Source organism: Sturnira hondurensis, unplaced genomic scaffold (genome assembly GCF_014824575.4).
Source record: "Sturnira hondurensis isolate 20B ecotype Veracruz unplaced genomic scaffold, ASM1482457v3 Scaffold0006505, whole genome shotgun sequence".
Classification (NCBI taxonomy): Eukaryota; Metazoa; Chordata; class Mammalia; order Chiroptera; family Phyllostomidae; genus Sturnira; species Sturnira hondurensis.
In genome coordinates this window covers 3,109,731-3,125,638 of record NW_028079136.1, presented here as the reverse complement: position 1 = coordinate 3,125,638, position 15,908 = coordinate 3,109,731, and the positions used below count along the sequence as shown (strand labels likewise).

The following is a 15,908-nucleotide window of genomic DNA, read 5'->3' as shown; positions in this document are numbered from 1 at the left end:
GTTTATTTTGGGAAAAGCCAAAAGCCTCAGGGTGCCAAATCTGGGTTGTAGCTAAGTCATCTGGGTGATTAGATGTTTTCCTAAAAAACTCTGTGGGAGAGGTGATGTAGGAGTGGGCGTGTCGTTGTGATGAAGCTACCAATCACCAGCTGCCCCTTGCTGCAGCCTTCTGAATCATCCTAATAGTTTCTGTGGAAGAACGTTCAAGCCTAATGCAAAATTTGATGCACATTCATTGCTGTACTCAGTCAGTCATTTTAAATGCTCCAGCCACACAGTACACATGCTCACCCAGCGGCATCTACCACCCCTACTCACTAGTAAAGTCATCATTGTTCACGCATGCACATTCCAGTCAAATATCCCTGGCTGCCAGGTTACATTGGTGTAGTGCCAACCATTCTCTTTATATTAACAGTGGCTAGACTTTTACTGGACAAACCTTGTATATTAGTCATTATTGATTCAAAATATTCTTCACAGATCCCTGTTCCTTAGCCTTAGTAAAAAAAATTTGAAATCTTTAGTATTATAATTCAGTTACTATATAGGATAGGAAAATCAATTGAAGTCTAACCACCTTATCAAAACACAAACTACAATCTACCTATACAGGCTCTATACAAGTTCTATAATCACACTACTATGGCTTTTTCACCTTACAAGTTTATTGAAATTAATAGAAACTCTTCTCTTTCTCTCTACTTTCCCCCTCTCTCTTAAAAAAATGAATTAATACAAACTCAAGGTTAAAATAAGAAACTAGAAGATGACAGTTTCATTACCCAGATAACAACTACTTATCTGGGGATATTAAGTTTGGTGCCTTTTCCAATGTTAACCACTTAACTTGTCTTGTATAAATATTTAACAACTGCAACTTTAATTCACAGTAAAAAAGCATAAATACAAGGTTTAAATCTATTAGTCACAATCCATTTTAGCACCATTCTGAATAAATAGCTATTGACAGGCATAAAAGTAAGTCATTAAAGTAATTACTAGGATCTACTTTAATAGAATATTACAAGGGTTTCCATTTAAAAAAAAAAAGGAATGCGGGGTATTTTGTGACAGACCAGTAAGACAGCTGGAACAAAGCTGTTGAAGCAACAGCTGTGTACTATGTACTGTTCATCTAAAACCACAAACTAAAGCAACCCATGTCAGACAACTTCATGTGACTAGCCAACTCGGTCAACGGCGCCTTCCTGAAACTGCTACAAAGAAATCTAACCAACTATATAATTCGCAATGATTTGAGGAAGGAGAATAAAACAAAACAAAACATCAACCTGTGTCTTTAAATGTAAAATTAAAAACTGAGAATCCCAATGTAATAGTATATAACAGAAGTCAGTTTTCTACACTATTGTAGCACCTGCTAAACCACAGAACCAAACTTCCTAATAGTAAGGACTTAATCCCAGAAACGAAACATTTGATGAAGTTTGAATTACTAACTTGCAACCTCACCAATTCCTACTCCATTCTTCCCTTTGAACTGAATGAAAAGTACTTTAAAATAAAACATTGCAGAGGTTATAAGAAAAATTTAACATTAACTAACTGGATAATTTAAAAGTAATTTATTCAAACTAAATGGCTGGCGTGGAAATTTCATGCTAACAGTGGAAAATAAATTCATATAGTACTCAATGAAGCTACTACAACCATCCATTTAAATGTCTGCAGTTATTAAATTACCAGAACTACACCTTTGCTTTACATTTTATTTCCAATTTTTTTATTTCTAAAACCCGTAAGTCCTTTTCGAACCTTAGGTTCACTTTTTCCTCAGTTTATACACCGTCCTGTGCACGCTTGCATAATGCACCTACCTGCGTAAGACGACTTTCCCTACTTCCTTTAGTTGGCACAAGTTCAGAGGCAAAAGGGCCCAAATTACAAATCTAAGTAACATATCTTTCCCACAAGATTTCTGAAACTTAGTATTTCATCTATAACTCGCCTTCCTTTGCATTTGCAGTTCAACTTGATTATTTGCTTACTGTTCTTTTCCTTTCAGCTAACAAACTGCGGACTGTTCTGGTCTCAACCACATGTCGTCATTTAACCAAAAACAAGACAGTAAGAGAAACCCCACTAGGAAATAAAACAAGAGTAATAAACATTTAGACCTCACTCTTAGGCTGTTTTACACTTCCTGAGTCAGAATTTTCAGAGAAAAATTAAAATGGGACTATCTTCTCCAAATATTATTCTGAGTAAGAGTGAATGCTATGGATCAACTGCTAAAATTTCAAAGAAAACTCAAGATTCCAATGTGCACATGCCACATATACTGAACCTTTTAACCACGGAGAAACTATAAAACCCAGCTATTTGTCCTCTTCGGTAACTAGCTGCTACGGAACCGTACCAGATACCACTCCTCGTTCCTAAGACCTCTTTTTATTTCCAACTATTGCCTCTGTCTTGCTCAAGACATAACCCTCGCAATAACACATACTAACAGATATTTGATTCATGCTTACTTCTACTAAACCAAGGTACGCCTGATCTATTATTCTTAAAATCTAAACAAGAAGAAAATATATAAACACAACAAAGGGGCAGACACTTAGGCAAAACATTCCAAATCTCTAAATTTTTCTACTGAAATACTTGTTTCACTTGTAAACATTCTAGTGTTTACAGTATTTAAAATAAAAATGCTGAAGTGAAGCACACAGAATGGTTGCCTTGTCTAAAGCCAGTCACACAGTGGCTGGACCAAGACCTAAATGTCTTGGCTTGCAAGGATTTTCTACTTCACCTGCAGGTGACTACACTACTTCAAGCTGCTTTTTCTCAGATAAGCAGCCTATGAATTTTCTCAGGTCTCGTACATCTTTTTAAAAACAAAAACACGGCAGCTGTGGTGTTCAATTTTATAAGGCAACCAAAAGGAATAAGCTGCTTAGAAACAACCTCTACTTTGAAAATAATGCCTTATACTACTCTCAATGCTGGGAAAATAAAGAAATTAAAAAACCTTAATTAAGCCTACATAAATAAAGGTTAAAATACATATGAAATATGAAAAGATTTAAAAAGACTAAAAACAAAGTTATCTAAATTACTTTACAAATACATGATTTCACACATACAATAAATGTAAACAGGCAGAATTCTCCCACTAAAAAGACAGAGACTCTCAGGTTTGATTTTTAAGATCATATTGCATACTATTTACAACAGCTTACCACAAAATGACAAAAATCAAAAAAACACCCCAGCCTTTCTGGCTCAGTTGGTTAGAGCAACCTCCTGTAAATCAAAACGTCACGGGTTCCAGCCAGGGCACACCCTAGGCTGCAGGTCTGGAGGCTTGGTCCCCAGTAAGGGCAGACGAGGAAGGCAACCAATCAAATGTTTCACATCGACATTTCTTTCTTTTCTCTCTCTCTCTCTGAACCCCTCAAAAAAAAGTACAAATGAAGTGAATGCATACAAACAAAAAGCAGGAGTGGTAACATTAATATCACAGAATAAATTCAAGATAAAATTCAACACAAGACTGATACAAATTATAAAAAATACATAGATGTAATCATCATAACATTTTATATACCCAAAATGTAACATCAAAATAAAGGAACACCAGAAAGGCAAGAAAAAATTAAAGGTCCTCATAGGAGATTTAATAAATGTATTTCACAGCTTCACAGGTTAAATAGGCAAGAAAAAAAGGAAGGATATAGAAGATCTGAATAACACAATCAACAAATTCCATTTTAATAGATTTGTGTAAAACATTGCACCTTATGTGATACAAATAAATGCTCATTCTTCTCTCATATTCTTGGAATATTTACAAAAATCAGTTTTAGACTGGACCACCACATTAAAAATTATTAATGTTCCAAAACACAGAGAATTTACAGGTCACATTTTTTGACAACAGCCCAGGAAAGCCAGCAAAGGTCAACTCAATCCTTCACCAAATTCAAATTACTCAAACATTAAGAGGGTACTCAAACTCATATGAAAATTACAGTCGAACCTCGGTTCCCAATCACCTCCCATCCGGAACAACTCAGTTCTCAACCAAGTCCTTCACAGTAAAATGTCTCTCTTCTTGACCTGACCACTCTTTGCTGCTGATACTGTATTTCTAATGGAAAAAAACAATTCAGTTTTCAAGCAAATCACTTCACAAACTGCCTCCCAGAATAAATTGAGTTTAAGACTCAAGGTTCCACTGTATCTTAGAATTGATAAAAAGTACAAGGCTGCTTACCAAAGGAAACAATGCAAAATCACTCTTATAACCCCTTTCCAAAACTCATTAAGGATACTAAACTTTGTGATGATGGAAGCTAAGAAAACATTCTGTCCTCACTAGAATTCCTTTCAAAATATCTTAAAAAATATAAATTATAGCACATAATATCCTAGAGTGCAATAGTGAGAAAGAGATGGCAATCTCGCTCATTTTTTTTTAAAAGGAGAATACAACAACGAAAGTTCACATGTGAAATCATGAAAGACCAATACACTATGCAATATAAAATAACCATACTTAGGACTACACAAACACACACACACTATAAAGGAAGGACTCCTTTTGCTTCTAAATCATTCCAATTTCTGTATCTCCAGTAAGAAAAACCTTTGCCTTGATCTGCATTTCACATCTCAACACATACACATACACACACACACACACACACACACATCCTCCCCCCAGGCTCTTCTACTTGCCTCAGTGCAAAAAGCTTAGACTTGAAGGATAACAAACTTGAAAACTGTCCCTTTTAACCATTTCTCTTTCTCCAAATTTATACCACTCAGCTAAAAACTCAAATGTGGCTGAATGTCTTAGCAGACTTAAGGGAATTTCACATTTGTTGAAATCCTGCTACTGATACTCCAAAAATAAAAGCTCCCTGGTATCAACCCACCCTTTGGCATCAAAGAAGAATGGGAATCTCAGTGATCCCCAGTAATTCTGAAGGCTGGCCAGTTCTTCACGTCCAACACCAAGAACACCTAAGACAAACTCTTCATCTAGCAGAAAAAAATTTTTAAAAACACACATTCTGCCATACAAGAAAAAAAAATCAATGACACAGAAAGCAAATTTGACAAATTCTTCTAGAATGGATACTATCTTTATCCTTTTCATTGGTTAACTCAATATAAAGATTTCAGAGAATCGATGCACAGATAGTAGATATTTCTACAAGGTAATTGAGAAAGTGAATACACACAAATGGAGAAGAAAACCTCCCCTGACCTGAGAGTGTTCCACAGTTTCCCAGGGAAAAACTAGTGAACAAACTTCTAGTTCCTGATTGTTTCCGTTTCCAATGATAAGAAAAGGCTACAAGTACAGAAGCAGAACACCAGGTATTCCTGCAGAGTGGAAACTTGATACCCGTCTAATAAGGGCCAAGCTGCGGAAGAGAAATAAAGCAGTACCACCACTGTCTTAGTACAAAAGCACTGGGACCCAATAATTTTATACCCAGCCACATCATTATTTAGCATGCAAAAGTAACTATAACCTTAGATATCTTCTCAGTAAAAAGCACCTGAAAATGTTCTCTAAGTCACACTTCATTTAAAAACTTGTTGATGAGGACTGCCTGTAAGCACTGAAACCAGCTGGAATGATACACATGGCAAAAGCAATAATCCTTAATGAGAAAGGGATTCATACCATTATTTTTATTATAACAAAATAAACTGCCAGTCACAAAAAACAATCTTTTAAAAACAATTCAATCACACTGATTTTAGTTGCTTTAAATAAGGGCACTAAACAGGTGGGTGGAAACAGAGCAAACGAAACTGCTAAACTTTTTTGTTTTCCATTAACTGGAAACATTATTATTCTGATGTTCTAATTAAATGTTTAAGAAAAAAATCATTTTAAGGTAAATCTGAGCAGTAAAAAACGAGAATCTACCTTGCAAAATCACCCCAGAGCCCTGACCAGTGTGGCTCACTTGGTTGAGCATCATCTCAGAGTGAAAAGTCTCTGGTTTCATCTCAGGTCAGGGTGCATATGACGGACAACCAGCTGAAGTTTCTCCCATCAATGTTTTTCTCCCTTTCTCCCCCTCCCTGTCCCCCACTTTCCCTCTCTCTAAAAATAAATAAATAACACCCCCCCCAAAAAAAAACACCACAGAACACAGGAGGAAAAATCTACATAGCAAAAAAAAACAAGATTGGTACAGGGACTAAAGAACATAGCCAAAACCTATATTGATCTAAGTAAATTTATCAATCTTTCCCTTGAAAGGCATCTGCCTACAAAATGAAGCAGAAATTTTCTCCTTAAACAGAGAGAAACTGGTCCCCTTTTTGCCTCAACTTCGTGCCTCTAGCCTTACTTTAACTCGGTGGCTAGCCAGGATGACTACGAAGGCCAGATCTCGTTAGCAGAACTAAGTGAAACAAGCTCTGCTGTCATCATCCAAAGCAGCACCAGAGATGTTACTTGCACTTACTCATTCAAGGTGATTACCAGCCAGGTTTCTCTACAGTGGTTATCATGTCCCCTTGATAATCAATAATATCTTACGAGCAGATATTCCAGCTACTCAAACTTTCAGCCACTAGTTTTAACATACGTTTATGATGCATGCTTGAATCAACTGTTATGATGGCTGAATGATTGTCTAATCCCATCATTTTACCTATGCTTATTAGTCAGAACTCTACCTTAAAAAATCTCTTCCTCCTTCATTTATTTACCACTATGGAATCACAGATTCTTTCTTTATGGGCAATTATCAATTAGTATCTTTATATTTATTTCAATGATCGTATACTGTCCCACAGGCAGCCAGCGGGAGTTCTTACAGACTGACCATTACGTCCTCAACCTGTCACCGTCACTTTGCTTTCAGAGCACTGTTTCCTTTATGGCACCACAAAACACTCCAAGCTCATCTCCTGCCCTTCCCTACCCCAGCCCTGGGACCAGTCATCTCACCAAGACTCCTGTTAGTAAAGGGTGGTACTCAGACACCAGGATCTGGCTGTCTGTATTTTCCCTGCTAATGGAGTGCCCACTGTTCCTAGGCCCTCTCAGCAGACAGAACTGACAAAAAGACATGTAGACGTGTGTATTTCTATACCTATCCCTGTACCTTTTAAACCATGAGTTCATGCCAATATCTTCAATTCCAATCAAACATCACAGAGTTTGCCCTGGCCAATGTGGCTCCTCCGTTGGCAGGAGTGTCATCCCATAAAACCAAAAGGTCACAGGTTCGATTCCTAATCAGGGCACATACCTAGGTTGTGGGTTTGATCCTGAGGTCCAGGCCCCTATGGGAAGCAACAGATCAATGGTTCCCTTTCACATCAATGTCTCTCTCTTGCTCTCTCAAATCAATAAAAATGTCCCTGGTAAGTTTTTTTTTTTAAATAAATAAAACATCAGTGTTCATTCTAGGCTTCCCCTTTTCCACATTTATAATTCCCTTCTCCAACAATCAGAAAATGTGGCTTCCCTTTTCCACAATTATATTTTCTTATTTGCATAGTCCTAGCATAGAAAATTGTTTCAAAATTGTAAACCCATTCTTCTGTGACAGGGAAAAAAACTACTAACTAGGGTTGAACATTTGTTTGAATGTTTTTTTGAGGGGGTGGTGAGGCAATGGCGGGGGGTGGGGGTTGTTGGTCTTTATCCTAAGGCACAGTCCAAATACCAGGTTCAAAAGTTGCTTAGTTTTTCTTTTTCTTCCCTTCAGTCTGGTCATGTTATTCATTTGAAGAAATGTTTGGTTCACTTGTTTCTGAATCTAATCTGTCTTGGGATGGTTTTTCCGTATGACTTGATTTTACTGGTGTTTGCTGTTAATATGTTGAGTGTGTGCACCACTAAGACGGTCCCCAAAGCGAGAAAGGCGTCCTCGGAAGGGTCACCACCCCCTGACCACCCACCTCTAAGGACAACCAATCTCACTAATCTCTGACTTCTCCTTCCCGCACTGTTTTCATCCCAATGAACAATATGTATTTTTCTTATTTCCCCTTCTCTCTTATACAAAAGGTAATATTATATGTACAGTAGATACTTTAATACTTCCCTTTTTTTCACTGAACAAGATACCCTGCAGCCAGTTCATAGTGACTCTTCCCATCCTTCTTGTAGCTGTGTATAATGCTCCACTGGGCGACCGTATCATGTCCTATTCAACCCCTCCCCTATCCTATAGGATACTTATCATTATTTTAATCACAAGCAGTGCTGTGACCTCCTGCATGTGTATTTTCATCCTTGTTGGAAATGTATCTTCATGATAAATTCCTAAATTGGGGATTACTGAGTCAAAAGGTAACCACTATGTAGTCAAATCAAAATGTGTCTAATGTCTCCTGACATAATGCACCGAGAAGAAACCATCATTTTTGTTATTCCGGCCTCCCAAAATGCATAACCTGAATCTAATCATGAAGAAACAAACTCAGATTGACGAACCTCTACAAACAACTAACCTGCACTCCAAAAATGTCAATGTCTCGAAACACAAAGACTTTCTCCACCCTCCTCCACTTCTAAAGTTCCTAATTCATTTTCTTAAAGGAACTAAACAGACTAATTTCAAACCCATGACACTTTAGCAACACAGATGAATTAAAAATGCCATCTCAGTAATTAGATGGCTGTCAAATTTTAAAAGACATGGAAACAGAATGCACTGCATAATCTGAGATGTTCTCTTGCTATAAAGGGCATTTTGGGGACATTCCACAAAAATCTGAAAAAGTGTTGCATACTAGATTAGTAGTAAGTCAACTGTAATTTCTGATTTTAGTTATATACTGTGTTTATGTAAGTAAATGCCCCTATTTCAGGGAAATCTATATGGAGGTATTTAAAAATAAGGGGCATTATCTTCAACTTAAATGATTCAGAAAAAAAGCAGTGTGTATATATACAGTGTGTATGTATATGTACAGCGTGTATATGTGGGGGGAGGAATGAAACTAACATGGTAAAATGTGAGCACTGGGGAAATCTGGGTAAAGTTACTTTAAAAAGCAACACTGGGTGTCTGTCATTTTGACATTTACATTCATATTTCTGGTACTGAACGTTTCTTACTCGTGAAGAAGCTCCCTCTAGGGAAAAACACACTACCATATGAGAGGACAAGAAAGCTGACTGGCAATTTAACTAATGCATACAAACAACAAATTCTGTGACTATACAAGTTTTAACTAAACTAAAGACAATACTATTTACTGCGAGGTAACCAATAAACAATCACATTGCTTTCATAAAACACTAAAAATAAAGCACAATTTACAAGGTTGCAAGGAACTAAGTCCAATTATATCTCCAGCAGCACAATTTGACAATCTATATTTCTTTGCTTCTTTCAGAACCAGATGGAAAATAAGAAAATAAACATACAAATCTTTATCTTTTTCATAAAAGCCTGGGAGACATACTTCTCTGCAAAACAGAAATTAGAGGTCCACCAAGGACATTACTTTAAACTAAATTTCAACCCCAAACACAGACTCGTGGCTCTACAAAGTAATTCAAGACCAAGGCCTTTCAGGAAGATTCAATGACTATTAACTCCACATTGTCTACAGGCAGAGTGAAAGTTTTTCACTCATTATCACTTTTCAGTAAAGAGGGTTCAGTAAAACTAGTATTGCACAGGTTCATCTATTTTATCATGCCAATTAAAAAGGGGAGGGGGGTAAATGCAGCATCACAAAAATCTGTTTCAATTTTAAGAGATCTATTTTATTTTGAAAAAAAGAACCCTTAAAATTTAAAAAAATACAGCTGTAAGAAAGTCTCTTTACCTTCCCCCACTTTTAAAGTCACCAATTTATTTTCCTAGGTGAATTGAACAGACTACTTTTGTTTCAAAACTTAAGAAAGACCCATGACACTTTAGCAACACATGAATTAAAAATCCCATCCCAGCCTGCCCATCAAAAGCGGGGTTTTTGAAGTACTCGCAGAAGTGTCCTCACTACACTCCTGCAACTTCCCCATCCCAGGAGGGATGGGCAGACACACACACACACACACACACACACACAGGTTGGAACAAATGACGTTTTTAGAAATCCTAGGTTAGAATTTCCTTGTTTCTCCTCTGACAAAAGCAGTCACCTTCTGTAAGAAGACAGGGCTCTTCCTTGAGCACCTGACACTTGAGTCTAGTAATTGCCAGCAGAAGAACCATTTCAACTGTTGCCAAAATGAGGAAATCTCTATTAAGCATTACCACTAAGAGAGGTCTTGTTTTTCAATGCTAAGAATTCATCTGTTTTTCAATGCTAAGAATTCATCTGTAAACTGCCATGAAAATGTAAACCAGTAATCTGCATACTAAAAAGAAGTCTACAGTATAGTTTCACATTCACAGATAAAAATAATTTTAAATGATTTGTAATTGTAGGATGTGTCTTCAAGATGTCGCCAACAGAACAGCAATTCAGGAACCTAAATCTTCCCATGTGGATCAACTAACTGTGAACACAAATGCATTAAGTCTTGAAATCTCTTTTAGGATCTCTGCTAACAAGCATTCAGCAAATGACGAAATCTAGCCCTGACTGGTGGTGTGGCTCAGTTGGCTGTACATCACCCCACCAAGCAAAGGTCACCAGTTAGATTCCTGGTCAGGGCACATTCAGGAGGCAACTGATCAATGTTTCTCTCTCACGTTGATGTTTCTCTCCCTCCCTTCCCCTCTCTATAAAAATAAATAAATAAAATCATCAGAGTTCCTAAAACCGTAAGTGAAATTAAAAAAAAAAAAAGACAAACTCCAGGTAAAAAGTAATGTCTGCATCAGGTCCAGCCTAACAAGCTGTAGGACTGACTGAAATTCAGTATGTGAAAAATCAGCTACCTCCTATACAGCTCAAAATCTGACAAACTACTGAATTAAAGTCAGGATGCTTAAATAAATAACAGAAGCTGGGAAATTTCTCTCTTTATTTCTGTAAAATACATTTGGTCTCTTCTCAGAGAAGCTAGATTAGCATTAACTCAAAACCCCAACGATTTCAACATTATTCACCAAAATTAACCCCCAGCTGATAAAAAAAAATTTCCCCAACTGGAAATGGGATAACGATTCATCATCACCTCGGGGCAGTGAGCAGAGATGACAAGGATGGGAGGAGAAAGAGGAGGAGGGTGCCGAAGACTTTTAAAGAGAAGAGATTATGTTTCTTACCTTTACATGAAGGAAAAATGAATAAATCACAATTTTTGTTTTGGAGGAACAAGATACGGAAATTAACAGCAAATAAAACCAGGTTAATAATGATCACTTACTCTGTAGATGGCACTGTGTTTAATGATTTGCATGTATTGTATTACTTTCTCCCAAAATTCTACAGGTACTATAACTAGTTCCCTTTTCATACAAGGAAGCACACTTGGAGAACCTAAGAAACCTAACCGACACACAGCTAGTTAACTAAGTAAGAACCTTGAATCTGAAAGATGCAGAGATTTGTTCAACTAAACCCAGTATTTCGTGAGGACGCCGTGAAGAGAGTGGGAGATTAGATACTCCCCAATGTCAAGTGAGTGGGAAGCCTAGAACCTAGGTATCAAATGTTCTCTCTACTTCACTTTCTACAACGTTTTAGGTAATTTCCTAACTAGAGTTTATTCACCATTTACGTATTCCATTTACCAAGAGAACTGAAAACATTTTTCAAAAATCTATGAATAACATAAAGGAGGTCCAAGTACACACATATACTCTTAACAACAATATTTTATATTTTATCACATTTTATGATGTTATATTCATTTTAAAGAGGAAATGGCACCTCAATTAAGTAATTACTGACGTAATTTCCTAACTTTGCTGCTCTTCATAAGCATGGAAGATAACAAGCAGAGCTACCGTTAAAGAAAGTCAGGGCCAACGGCAAAGTTGGTTTGAACTTCTCCACTCCCAAATTCACTATATTTTTTCTGCTCAAAATTATAAAATAGGAAAATATATACTGAACACTATAAAAACACTTTTTAAATTTCAGGAGTCTTAAAAAAAAAATAAAACCGATTTGTGCCATCTTGAACTCCTCCAAAAGAACAGACTTCTGATTATTAAGCTCATTATCCTCCCGCTGAGTCCTCTCCCTCCAATGACTACACTGGACAATCAAAGCATAATGAATTTCAATTTTCCGGGAGTCAGAAAATAAACAAACAGCAGTTCTATTAAGCGTAGATGATAGTCACATTAGCTCCATAACGGAAGATGAATATAACAATAATAAAAACAGTAACGCCTGTAAGCCTTACTATGGACTAGACACTATTCCAGGCTCTTGACAAGCTAACTCATTTAATTTACACAACAATGGTATGTGGTACTTTGTATTTCCCCAGTCCACAGATGGGGAAAACTGAGGTACAGAGAGGTTAAGTAAAACTGGTCCATAATTACATGAAACTAAAACTCTGTCCACCCTATGTTTCTTCCTTTCACTGGCACCAAGTCAACTTTCCCACAGCCCCTCCTGCCTGCCTCCTCTCACAAAGCTAGCATATATGTCTCCCCATATTCACACAAGACATAATCTCTCTCTCCACTACCCACCCTATATTGTGCTTTTTTAAAATCCTCACTCAAGGACATTTTTTTGATTGCTTGCAGAGAGAAGAAGGAAGAGAGAGAGGAGGCAGGGAGAGAAAGACAGAAACACTGCTCGGCTGCCTCCCATATACACCTGGACCAGGGTTCAAAACCTGCAACCTAAATAGGTACCCTGACCAGGGATTGAACCCTCAACCCTTAGGTTCACAAAAGGGCTCTCCAACCATCTGAGCCACACCAACCAGGGCCACATAGTACTTTCACCAACCAATCCTTAGCAAACTGACTTTTCCCTGATTCTGAATTCCCTTTGCATTTAAATGTGTTACAGAACTGTACACGTAAAAACTTGTAATAATAGCCATCATTAATGGAGTACATACTACAGGAAGTTTCCCATAAAGAATGTATGATCAAACCCAGTTTACTAAAGAGAAAACTGAGGCTCAGAGAAGCAAAGTACTTTGGCAATGTCCTCACAGTGAATAAATAACAGAGCAAGACCAGGCACTTAAGTCTGTATGACTCAAAGCACACAAAATTTCTGTCTTCCCAATGCATACATGTCTCCTCTATTTCTTTTATACCATCTAGAGCACCTAGATCCACTTATATTCATAAAGGATGTACTTAACAAACGAATGCTAGAAAATCATTAGAAAGCCAGCAAAGGGTTCCAACTCTTTAATTAAATAATTCACTTACACTCAGGTTCATATACACACAGGTGGCCCCTTCCCCCAAAAAACTAAAGAAATATTTGAGGTTTAAGTCTTTTAGGTAACATTCTTAATTAATACTGGAACCCAGTATTAATTACTTTAATTACTGGCACTCCTTGACAACACCTCGTCCCCATTAACTGCAATCCCCAAAGAAAGGGTTAGCTATAAATTGTTTTGCTTTGCCATCGGTAACTTCAAGTCTCTCTTTAGCCCCAGGGAAACAGCAACACGATAGCACCCCTGATTCTGCAGCCTGCTAAACTTAAACCAACCTCACCTCTTAGTGTAATTTTTTTAACCCACTAATGGGCATACTGTAAATGATCATTACATGAACATCTTCTCTTCCTGGACATAAAGGTTTAAGCAGCAGTTTTTTAATACCTTGAACTAGCATAGCACCAATTACTGTTCATTTAGTCATTGTGAAAGGTAACAATCACATTTACGTTTTAGTACTCTGTATTTTAATGTCACTATAAGCATTAAGTGAAACAAAATAAGCTACTCCAGCATCCCAAATGACAACAAATGGGTGGACGTAAACCAGAAATAAATATTTCACCAAAGCCTCTTAACAGTACTCATGATACACTAAGAATACCTTTGTTACCTGTTATAATGAGGTACCTTCGTTCTCTCCCAGCATACACCACACCTTTTATGTTGACAAAAGCAGCGATAACTGGGTTTCACTTTTTGAAGATCCCAAAAATGATCATTCAAACCTCTCACCAAGAATGAATCCCAAGAATGAAGAATTCCACCTCCCTTTTCTTTACAATCCTTGACTTTCCGCCTCCAGCTACGAGAGGGCTGGGGGTGGGGGAGAGGGTGGTTGGAACGGACAGAGAATGCTCGACTGGGTCGGCCACCTCCTAGTCCGGCCCATTCCAAACTTTACCTTGACATAGCTAGGAGGAGGGAGGCACCAGGAATTCCTGGGAGATGGTCTCACCCGTATCGGAGAACATTCTTGTCCTCCTAGAAGCCACCATTTCCCTGGGGCATTATCACACACTCTCACCCGGGCATATTACCTAAGAGATTACTTAAAAGAAAAGCACACGCACAAAGAGAAACAACACACTGCTTGAAGCGAGGAGCTCCGGCTCAGCGTGCGCGGAGAACCGGGAGACCACGCGGAGCCGCAGCCAAGTTACCACCACGATTGCACCCACGGTCCAGGAGATGGCCGGAGCAGCAGAAAACCCTGCGCTGGGGGGCTCCAGCCCCACGCCCAACGCCCCGGCCCAGCCCTCCCGGCAGGAAGCCCAGCACAGCCAGTACAGCGGGGCTGCCGCCCGGAGGGCACGGGCCTCGGCCAGAGCGATAAGGTGGATCCGCGCTTCCTACCCTCCCAGCTCCGCCCTCCCGGGCACATTCCTTAGAAGCACGACTCCCTGGACGCCGAATAGGGCGCCAGGCAGACAGAAGCGCGGCGTCGTGGCCAAAAGGTTGGAGGAAAGAACCAGCCCCGTGCCCCTAGCCTGTCGGCCCCCAGCCCTCGCAGCACCTCCGGGGCGGGGTCGCGGCAGCCGCCTCGCCCCAGGTAGCGAGAGCCCCCGCCCGCCACCACCCCCCCAACACCCCCAGGCAGGCCCACTCTAGGCACCTGGATGAACTGGATGGTGAGCGCCGACTTGCCCACGCCGCCCCCGCCGACCACCACGAGCCGGTACTTCTCCTGGCCGGAGCCGTCCCGCCAGCCGGCCGCGGCCATGGGGACGCCACCGAGCCCAGCCCGGCCACGCCGAGCCACCGTCCGTCCTAGGCCCGGCTCCGGCTCCGGGTTCGTGTGCGGCCGGCGGACTGCGGGCGAGCAGCCGGGAGGGGGTCCCGGGCGCCCGGAGCTGCTGGGAACACCGGTGCGTGAGGCAGCGCAGAGCCCTGGCTGGTCAAGTCCCGAACAAGGCGCGGAAAAGCGGGGTAACCGCAAGAACCAGGAGCAGCAGTGGTCGAGGGGCGTACTAGTCCACCAGTCTCCGTAGCGCCTGGCGAACGCAGCCTGCAGCGCCGCTACAAATGGCCGTCTGGGGGCCGGGCTGCTGCGCCGAGGTGTTGCATATGCATGAGGGGGCGTGGTAGGGCGGGGCCGAGTGGGCCAAGCTGAGATTCCCGAGCTGAGATTCCCGAGCTGACCCAGGGCTCAGACCTCCGGGATGTGGCACCTAATTCCCCGTATTGAGTGTGTGGCTGAGTACGTGAGAGAGAGAGGGTGTCAAGTGAGAGTAGGAAGAAGACAGTGTGTCTTCTGTGTATGTCAGGAATTGTCAGGGATTATGTGCCTGAAAAATACAGTATGTGAAGGCATGTGTGAAAAATAGCACTGTTGTCATCTTAACTCCATTTGTGGGAGAATAAATATCCTGTCTTAAGAGTACCGATGGTGACCGTGATTATGTGAAAAACAGTGTGTGGCAGTGACTGAGGACTAGAACTCTGTCACAGTATTGCATGTGTGATGAACTTGGGGTGGTGACAGGGTGTGAGGAACGTGGCAAAGTCTGAGCCATGGGGGGATAAGTCAGTGGCTGAACATGACAAGAGTGAATGTGAGATTCTGTACATGTCAGGGGAGTGTTTTAGGGGCTGTGTTTATCTGTGTGAG

At 40.0% G+C, this 15,908-nt stretch overlaps 1 protein-coding gene across 1 annotated transcript in view; it reads right to left on the bottom strand.

Moving 5' to 3' along the window:
- Positions 1-15,333, bottom strand: part of RRAS2 (RAS related 2) — a 74,124-nt gene extending 58,791 nt beyond the window's left edge. The window contains exon 1 of the mRNA XM_037050020.1: positions 14,913-15,333. Coding sequence (XP_036905915.1) covers positions 14,913-15,020 — 108 coding nt within the window. The 5' untranslated portion in view covers positions 15,021-15,333. The remainder of the gene's footprint in view (positions 1-14,912) is intronic.
- Between the last annotated feature and the right edge of the window lie 575 nt (positions 15,334-15,908).